General features: G+C 38.8%; 2 protein-coding genes across 3 annotated transcripts in view; one reads left to right on the top strand and one right to left on the bottom strand.

The window, feature by feature from the left end:
* The window catches only part of ncor1 (nuclear receptor corepressor 1), a 62,766-nt gene extending 57,054 nt beyond the window's left edge, over positions 1 to 5,712 (bottom strand). The window contains exon 1 of the mRNA XM_010792638.1: positions 5,599 to 5,712. The gene's annotated coding sequence lies outside the window, so the exon portion shown is untranslated. The remainder of the gene's footprint in view (positions 1 to 5,598) is intronic.
* A 603-nt stretch (positions 5,713 to 6,315) lies between these two features.
* pigl (phosphatidylinositol glycan anchor biosynthesis, class L) overlaps positions 6,316 to 10,187 on the top strand; it is an 18,158-nt gene continuing 14,286 nt past the window's right edge. The window contains exons 1-2 of one of the 2 annotated variants that reach the window (XM_010792633.1): positions 6,316 to 6,615; positions 7,364 to 7,463. In XM_010792633.1, coding sequence (XP_010790935.1) covers positions 6,357 to 6,615; positions 7,364 to 7,463 — 359 coding nt within the window. In that variant the 5' untranslated portion in view covers positions 6,316 to 6,356. The remainder of the gene's footprint in view (positions 6,616 to 7,363; positions 7,464 to 10,187) is intronic. The other variant, XM_010792632.1, reaches the window with a different exon arrangement.

The raw sequence follows: 10,187 nt of genomic DNA, 5'->3' as shown, positions 1-10,187 counted from the left end.
TACTTATGATTTTATGATTATTTAAATGTATACATTTTTGTTTCATATGGGTGTAGTCTCTTTATTTCCCCCTCAAAATGCACCAGATTGATGCATTTAAGTCCAACATTTAAAAAAAAATCTTACCGGGGTAGGATGCCGCCGGACCCCCCTATATACCAGCCAGTAGGAGTCAAGCTTTACTTTCTTTTATATCCATAAAGAAAAAGTAAATCTGTTTACAGTTGTTTCATTATGGATGTTGAGAGGTATCCATATATCTCTTCATTTTGCTCTCAAAGTGCACCAGATTGATGCATCTAACTTCAATATTTAAAAAATAATGTTCCCGGGGGAGCATGCCCCCGGACCCCCCTAGACTAGAGGGTGTCAGGTCCACTCCCCACTTATAAAAATAGCACTTTACCACTGCACCCCCTCTAATCTCAGATGCACCCTGAGTCATTTTGTTTAAGTACAGTGAGCCTTTCTAAAATATACAGTAAAGAGACAAACCCACCAGCATTATAGGATATACTATGACTTTGTGCCAAATACTTGTTGCTGATTTAGAGTACTGGCACCTTTTTTATTCCAATTCAAGCACTGGTTTTCTGTCAAATTCAATACTGTAGTTCAAAACCGCGGTACCTGCTCACCATCTGTGAGCTATTTTAAGAATGCGCACGCTACGTTCGTTGTCGCGTTCGCGCGCGTCCACCTGGGCAGGCTGTTTGTGTCCTTCTCCCGTGACGATAACGGCTTGCGCTTAAAAAATTATAAAAACTCATTTGAAACTGGGGGGGGACACAAACGGGCGGACAGCAGAGCTGTTGTTCTCCGCCTTTCCTCCGCGCTTGTCTCTGATTGTGAGTGTGTGCATTCGCGTGTGTGTGGGGGGGAGAAGTGGAGCCCCGCCCTTCAGAAACAGAGCGGAGGGAGAATGTGAATACACAAGGCAGTGGACACTGAAATATGCACATTGGATAAATAACACAGGCGTTTAGTTTATTTAATAAAAGAGCACATGTTTAATGTGAAACGTGNTGTACTTTATTACTTCAGAAACAGAGCGGAGGGAGAATGTGAATACGCAAGGCAGTGGACCTAAACGCCTATGTTATTTATCCAATGTGCATGTTTCAGTGTCCACTGCCTTGCGTATTCACATTCTCCCTCCGCTCTGTTTCTGAAGTAATAAAGTACAGTGTAACACTGTACTTTATTACTTTTTAATGTACAAATACTTTGTTACTGTACGATATCAATAACAATAATCCACAGCTCCTCTCTCTGCTCCAGAGGATAAAAAAAATCTGAGTGCCCGAAAAAGAAATCGGGGTACCCGAGCAGCACCCTGCCAAGGCAGTAAACCTAGGGGAAACACTGGATGCTACTCAATCGGAAGCTGTTGGTACCTGTTCATGTGGATAGTTATGTCAATTGTAATCCCTGTAATGATGCTGTAAGATGTCCTTTTGTTGTTCTGTTTATGTTTTTTTATGTTTCATGTGGAACCTACTTGAGCAGGTCTCCCTTGAAAAAGAGATCAATGATCTCAATGGGATACACCTGATAAATAAAGGTTTGAAATTAAATGAAATTAAAGGGAGAGTCGTAGTCGAGTCCGAGTCATCATTACCTGTGTTCGAGTCCGAGTCCAAGTCACCCAAGGAGTGTCCGAGTCGAGTCCGAGTCATCATTACCTGTGTTCGAGTCCGAGTCCGAACTATATTTAAAATGAGTTTCCTTTTAGAGAAGTGATTATATTTGTATGCCAATATTTTCCTATGGTAAAGTTTTCGTTTTGCACTTTTATTTTGATAGTAATAAGATTGGGACTCTTATTTTGAAGGAACTTGTATGGTTAAATCAGTTTACATATAAAGATTGAGCCCCAGAAACCACATGGCTACTTAGCATGCAAAATGACATCATTCTGCATGTTAAGTAGCCATGTGCTTTATCCATACAGCACAATGCAGGGTGTGTCTCTAGACATCTTTAGATTGGAATATCGGGGCCCAGTACGTGAACTCGCCTCGCGGGTGCACACGCCAGGATAGAGGACATCAGACTCCAGAGAAAACTTGCTCGAGTCCAAGTCCGAGCGTCAATGTACAAGTCGAGTCCGAGTCATCGTGGGGGGGAAAATTCAAGAGTCCGAGTCCAAGTCAGCATACGCGAGAATTCACGAGTCCGAGTTGCGTCAATCAGTGCGCGAGTCCGAGTCACGAGTCCCTAAAATCGGCACTCGAGTCCGACTCGAGTGCGAGTCCAGGACTCGAGTACTCCTTCTCTGACACACAGTATTCATTTATTTGTATTAGACTCACAATACTGACCCCAGGTGTCAATATTGAGGCCCAGAGTGAATATTATGGGTGTAGTAATGTCTTTTATGACAAAGGGAAGCAGTCGTTATGACCTTGTATCCAATAAAACTATCTTATCCCCATCCAGACATGACAACGAGGAGGCTGTTCCTTTCATGATAATACATTTCAGAAAGTCAGACGCTTCTTGAAAATCTAAATGAGGAACACTCTTAGAAAAAGAATTTGCCAACTTAGATTCAAAACTATGTTAGAGAAAAAAGATTGGATAGTATTAATATAAACTTGTGCGTTTATTTATGGTATGTGGCGTTGCTCTAGTGTCACAGAAAGCAATGAGTGTGCTCAAGTTAGTATGCACTATCGTGTCACTAATCTTACTTTGAGCATACTCTTAAAATAAGTGCAGTCCAGCATGACTTTCAAAAACATTATTGTGCTTCCATGCAGGTGAATATAAAGCACTGCCCTGATCATTGTTCTTGTTGCCAGTGTAGGTAATACGGTTAGAATATTATCAAAAAATACACCTTGCATGGGCGGTAATCTAAATCAAGGCTTTAAAAACCAAAAGTGCAAGGATGATCTTGGAACAACTTGTACACTCTGGGTTGTGCAGTTGCAGCCGTGGAAAACACCAAAACAGTATTTATGTGGGTGGACAGCAGCCTGTTCTTCGAAAATGGATGACGATGTGAATTTCATTTGAATGTTTAAGTTGTTTTCAACCTTGATTCTTTGTTCTTTAGAGCTGATTAAAGTAAATGTTAAGCACTCGTTTCATTATTAAGCTCAAACAGAATGAGTATTATTTATAGGAGTCATATTATTACCTCAGTGCATCAAAAGTTCAGAACTTCCCTTAACAACCTTAATTAAATGGGGCTTTCACACCAACGCGGTTCTAGGACCGGTTCGGAGCTGGAACGATATATGTTACAAACAAATACATTTGACAGGAATTAGTTACTTCAAATGATTGCAATTCTAACAAAAAACTGTGGAATAAAAAAAAGGCCATCTAGAAATATGAACTTGCATTATCAAATCAAGAAGAAATGTAGCCAATCATGAGCAGGCTCAAAAAATACATTAAAATTAAGTTTGTTAAATAATAAGTATGACTAAATCGTGTACAGCCTTAATTCGTCAGATTTTAATTTGGTTCTGATGTGCAGCTGTAAAGGGTGCGGTCTCTATCCTTACACGTCAAGCTAGTCAATCATATGAGCGGAGATCATGCTATTAACTTTCACTTTAACTCATTCATTCTGAATAACATCTCATTGTTATTAATATATATTTGTATCCAGGATTAACAAATAAATCCTCCACTCGCATTTAAACAAACATATTGCTCAACCAGTTAAGCAAATTGTAAGACTGAGCCGAGTCAGTAAGCCTTTTCACACGGTATTCTTCACAAACTCATACATTTGTTTTTGGTCTCATTATATACAGGCAACAAGCCTATGCCTCGAATACACACACACAGGATATTTCTGCGTCACTGGATTTTTCTTTTTGGATCTTGTTGTCCCTTCTTCAAGGGATCCAACAAATGAATCTGTGTTCTGCTGTCTCTAGCTTTTTTATTCTAGGGTTGCAAGATTTACAGCATGGCCATCATGCCAAGACATTATGATGCTAACTTGGGAGGAAAAAGCTACAACCGTTGCCACCATAACCGGGGTGGTTATTTTATTTCAATCCGCAGGCCACATACTTTGGTGGGTCCCATAATTTGAGATTCACTTTCACTATTTCAGAAAGGATACTAAAAATATCCTTAGTGTCTTGTGAAAAACACTGGTTGCAGTGTATGTTTTCGTTTTTTGCCATAAACTTGAAACAAATCACATAACTGTGTACAACACATTCAACACCATGAAATAAATAGCCAATGTTGGTATGTCCTATATTTTCTACACAAAAAGCATTTTGTCAAATTTGAGAGACATACATTACAAAATGTGAGGAGCAATTAGAAATATTAAAACTCTGAAAGAGCACCCACTAGCAATACACTATTAAAACCACCAACAACGTTTAAGGCTGTAACTGAACTGCACTGTTTTGTTTAAATGTATTTACTCCTTCGGAATTGTGTCCAACCTGATTGATGCTGACATATGAACAAAAATAACTAGCCTATCCATTACAATTGAAAAGATTACCGTATGAAATTGAATTTCTGGAAAAAAAATGAGGAACTTGTGTTCACCAAATATTGAACAGTATGGCTGACAATTAAAAAACAGGAAACCAAATGTTCTGCACTAAGTGTCATCTTACAAATGAGACCTGGCTCCTTTCCAAACACAGTATTTGTTTGTGTGCTCCCAATTAACATACAAAAAAAATACCTCATGGGTTCAAGCCCATCACATTATCCTCCTTATTAAATCCCTCAACATCTTATTTATATACAAAGCAGGTGATTGAGCAGTTTAATATGTTTTTGCTTACTTTCAAAATCAGCTGTTGCAGTCATGGTAACTATGGACTATCCGTATCCTGTTTCTCAGTCTTTAACCCTGCTATTGTAACAACTTGGATAAAGAAATCCATAATGTGAATCATGTAATGGCACTTTTTTCAAATTACAGATGTAGCTATAATCCTGTCTCATATCTTTAGAAATTGAGCATTAAGTCTACAGTATTTAGTTCTGGGAGTTCCTCTACATCTGTCATTTTAAACCGTTTTTAATTTCTTTGTCCCCAAGTGGTTTAAGGCATTTGGAGAGTAGAGGCATGCAGTTTCCTGTTATAAAATGACGTTATGCTTTTATTGTTTCACGGTGCAGTTAATTTTAGAACGCATTTCTGATGGTCTCTGATCATTTCAATTGCAAAGCTAGCAGCCATGTTGAACGCCATGCCCTCATACACGGCCTGGGAGTGGGAAATACTGTTGCTGTGTGTTGTTATTGTTGGCTGTTAACACCATACTGTCATATAAACGCAATTGGATTTGTAGCTTATCTTGGGGGATGGGTCCGTTTCCACAACATAGAGCTTTTCCGGAAATGCACCAAAAGCACGCACAATAATAAACGTCCGCCTAAGCGAATTATGTTCCTTAAACACTTCAGTGCATTACCCCTGCGTCTAGGATGTTATTGTTGTTGTCGCTAGCTAGCTAACTTAGCCTGAATTTCACCTTTGAATTCCAAACCACGTCGCCATCTTGCAAGGCAGATTTTCATCGTAGACCGGGGACTTAAATTGCCTGCTTATTAGGCATGTTGCTTCGCTGCATATTAGATATTTGTACTCACCTCATATTTAGAAAATATATCGGTGTGAGATAAATGTATCCCTGGTCAGAAATATGTGTCAATTGTTGATTGTAAATCCGCGGGTTGTGAGCTGTGGACGACTGGGCAGACTGAAGGCTGCGCCGCATTTGTCGGTCGATGTCCCGACAGGGTAATATAAATTGCCTATACTCGGTTAGATCCACAGCTTTCTGGGATTCCCTAACAAAGTTGTGTGAACAGTAAATATATATATATTTTTTTCTTTACAAAGTAAGTGGACTATTATCTGGTCCTCTTAATAAACACTTTACATTTGACTCTTTAGTTTTTATATACCTTTAAGGATTATGCAGTGTAACAGCTACATCGTCCCCTCAAACAGAGTAACGTTCCTGGTGTTTGTAATTTTCAAATATACACATTTCGCTTAATTTATCTCATTTGACTACAAACGTTCAATGTCCCGTTTACTCAAATATGCCAGAAAAGTATTATGTTTCATAGTTATTTATTCGTTATCCTAAGAAGTTTATAATCAAATGAACCGAGAAAGCGACAGTGACTCCGAAGGAGTGAAACACATTATTGTGTGGCTAAAAGTGAGCAGCTATTGCTTTGTTGCAATTAGTTAAGACGCTTACTGCATTATCTAAAGATGGGGTGACGTTAAATAAAGCAAACCTTCCGCTTTTAGGTTGTTGTTTTTATACACGTGGAACCATTAGTATGTTAGGCTTTTGTCTGTACACGGATTATTTACGGTAACGGTCAAAATAATGAGTGTTTACCCGGTTGTCTTTATAGTTTTATCCTATTTTGTTTGGATAAAATGCATTTACTATCGACATCGAAGCTCTTTGGTGAAGTCGTTGAATCGTTTTATGAACGTGTTAACAAGCAGAGACACAGTCGGCGCAGACATCAGAGCTCTGGTTGTGACTGCGCATCCGGATGATGAATGTATGTTCTTCGCGCCAACGATTATACGTCTCGTTGAGTTAAAAGCCAGCGTTCATTTGCTGTGTTTATCCGAAGGTATGGTTTCACTACACTATTGTATCACAAAGAGCTTTATGACATCATTATAAAGTTATGGAGGAATGCTAATATAGCCTCAGGATAGCTGCTAACAAATGGAAGCTAGTTTTAATCACGTGCTTTTACTCATTTGAGTTAAATAGATAATAGTTTGCTAAACATAAACGTTAGATTGAATGTGAAGGGTATAGAAATGTTTTTGTACCATATTATTCGTCATTGAATTCTAAAATACACCTTAAAATAATTTCTATTTAAAGTCTTACTATGTTGTATTCACATAATAAAACCTTATACATCCAAGAACTTGTGATTTTTGAGTGAATTAATCATTCTCTCAACTACTGTAAAATAAAGAAAGCCAGTCTTGTGTTCACTGAATATATCTAATAAGGCCAACAGATCATACATTTGTATGAAACATGTGGGTGACAGAAATGTCAACAGTTACTAGCTTTTTCAGGAAAGGCATAACACATTTGGTGTTGATTATATTAAAAATCAACAAGGGTTTCTGGAGTGAAATAAAGGCAATCTCGCTTCAAAAACGTATTTTATAAATGATATGATACATAGAAGCATTAGGATACATGTGTATATTTCATTCAGATCGAACTTAAATGGTATTAGAGGACCAGAATACAGCTAAAGAACATATGACATTGTAAAATGTTTTACCTAGACATAATTATGTTAGCCATTATGGAGCATCAATAGCCTAATTTGTCCTCCAAATATTGTACAGGAAACTACTACAATCAAGGAGCTCAGCGTAAACAAGAACTTCTCAACAGCTGTGCAGTGTTGGGGATACCAGACTCCAGAATCACCATAGTAGACCATAAGTAAGCAAACCTATGCACCAAACATACAACACAACGTTTTACAAGTTAAAAACATTTTCTTCTGTGTTCCTTTCAATGTTGAGAAAACTGAGTTTGAGTTAACTTGTTAAATAAATATGTGTTTTAAACATGATCGTACTGTTGATTGGTGTTAGCCCGCAATGGTTTGAAACTGAAGCTAATTGTTGGCTCAAAAAATGACATAGGAAAATATTAATATATATCTGCTGCCCTTAATTCAGGAGTCAGGTCTCAGCATGTCTGCCTGTTGGGAGCCCATCAGCCCCCTCCCACCAAAAGAACAAATCACAACCATCCATTCTCACCACAACAGAGCCGATCTAGCCTGTGGCCTTATGTATAACTGCCTCTGTGTCAAAGGAAATAAATGAGAAGGCCCCAGGGACGGTGATCGGTCTTCCCTTTGGGACACAGAGCCCTCTAAGAAGCTTTTAAATTCCAAAGTGACATCCATCTATCTATTAAAATGCCCCTCACTTTAAAATACAGTAAAGCAATTTTTGAAATTTTAATTATAGCAAATGCAATCAATTTTTTTAGTTTATGTTTTTTTAATCAATTGAGTAAAAAGGATTAATGAACACATTTACTTTTGGGAGGTAATTGTCTATTTACTTAATTATACTTTTTTCCTTTTCATTACTGAATTAAAGAATTTAGTGGTGCTCAAATCCAATCTGTCTTTCATTATTTAGCCGTTGACAGGTAGATTATATTAGTGGAAAACGTTGGTATTTTTTGTTTGTATTGTGGGTTTCTTGTGCTGGCAAAACTTTTGAGGATATCTGCGTGTCAGTTGTAGACTATGGAATGAAAGGGGATTTTCCAACAGTTTTCTAAGAAACTAGTTGTCCATTCCAGGTTTCTTCCAGGAACTTAACAGTTCAGAAAATAAATTATAACTTTAGTGTGATAGCTCTCATTCATCTCCGAGTACTAAAATAAATGAGAGGAAGTCAGACAACAACAAAAAATGAATGTCATGGATGATGTACTGAAACAGCTTTGGTTAGTATGGCGGGGTTGTAAACTCCTCTAAGTTAAAACAGACTTCACTCACAGCCACAGTGGTTTTACATTCAAGCGGTAAGCAGAAATCGAAGCCAGGACCACTTGTTTGCCAAATTCTTCGAGGAACTCGTTATTCTTCTTGTTTCTTTTTTGTTGTGCTGTTGATGCAGCTGTAAGACTTCCAGTCTCTTTGGCTGTAGCTATTGGCAAGGTCAAGTTACTGAGAAATAAGTGGTAAAGGTGATGTTGAAGAGGGGGAGTTTTTTCCTGTGGAACAACCCTGCAGCTTCCCCTGAAATGTTTTGAGTTTCTAAGAATCTCTGGACCGCCCACATTTCAGTCTCTACACGTTGGCGCAACAAGAGAGAGCTGCATGAACTCTAGCACTAACCTGGAGCTCACAGCAGTATTCTGGCAGCCTGCCCAGGTTGTCTGCTCTAGAGAACGTGTGTGTGTGTGTGTGTGTGTGTGTGTGTGTGTGTGTGTGTGTGTGTGTGTGTGTGTGTGTGTGTGTGTGTGTGTGTGTGTGTGTGTGTGTGTGTGTGGGAAAATAAAAATTGGTCTGTAGTAACTTAATTAACTGAGTTACTCTACCAAAAACTAATTTTTGACAATTGTTGTAAACTTGGATCAGGTTGAATTTAGTATCTAACTGTTGAGAATCTACGCTGTTTTCCACGGTGGAAGGACAAACACAAGCGTAATGTTTTTGTATTATTGAATCGAACCGTATTTACCTTTTTTTACGATTATAAAATTTGTTGGGTATGTGACCTCCTCGACGAGATGCTAAAAAGAAATACCGTAATGTATGGTCCTTATGATACAGAACTTGATTCGCCCGATCCCTCGAAATTTTGGTTAATCTCGAGTCAAACACTTTTACAATGAAGTTGATGAAATTAATGTATTAGTTTGGAGTTAGTGAGCATCATAGTTGAGGTTCAGGTACAATTCTACGTTGTTCCGAAACTAAGATAACTGTTACACGTCGAAAAAAGACAAAAACATTTATACTTTTTTTCCTGTCCAGTCGGTTGACCAACGCGTTTGTACAAAAACGAAAGAAGAAACAAAATTTTACTGCTCGTATTTTTCGTCCCTCTCCCATTTCAGGGGTACCGTACCTTGATATGAAACCGTCTTGTTCCCAATCCTCGTTTCTCGGTTTCACACCGAGAGTTATACGTATGTGTACATTCCCTTTTTTTTTGTTTGTCGAACCTTACTGGATGTAATCTCGACACGAGTCTCGTACCGGTTTTTACATAGGGTGTCGGAACCGTCAACCGTTTGCCTCGTTCTCCTCCTCTTCCTCCTCCGCCCACCACCTTTTCTCACCCTCGTCTTCTCTCTTTCTACTCTCTCTCCTAAACTCTGCTCTCTCTCTCTCTCTCTCTCTGTCTCGACAACACCCTCTCTGCACCCCGAGAGTTACACGACTAATCCAAACACAAACTCGTTGTCGTCTTATGGTGTCCCTTTCCCTTTTACCCGATGAGAGGTCAAGTCGTCTTCACGTCTGTCGTGATTCAATGTTTCAAGCTCACTACGAGACCCACACGTGCGTAAAATATTTTGACGTAAAATTTTATGGGGTGTCGTGTGTGTGTTGGTGTGTGTGTGGTGTGTGGTGCTGTGTGTGTGTGTGTGTGGTGTGGTGTGTGTGTGTGTGGTGTGTGTGTGTGTGGT

The sequence above is a fragment of the Notothenia coriiceps genome, unplaced genomic scaffold (genome assembly GCF_000735185.1).
Source record: "Notothenia coriiceps isolate Sejong01 unplaced genomic scaffold, NC01 NC01_scaffold00036513, whole genome shotgun sequence".
Lineage (NCBI taxonomy): Eukaryota > Metazoa > Chordata > Actinopteri > Perciformes > Nototheniidae > Notothenia > Notothenia coriiceps.
Note: the sequence above shows the minus strand (reverse complement) of the source record. Positions and strands in the feature narration are given on the sequence as shown.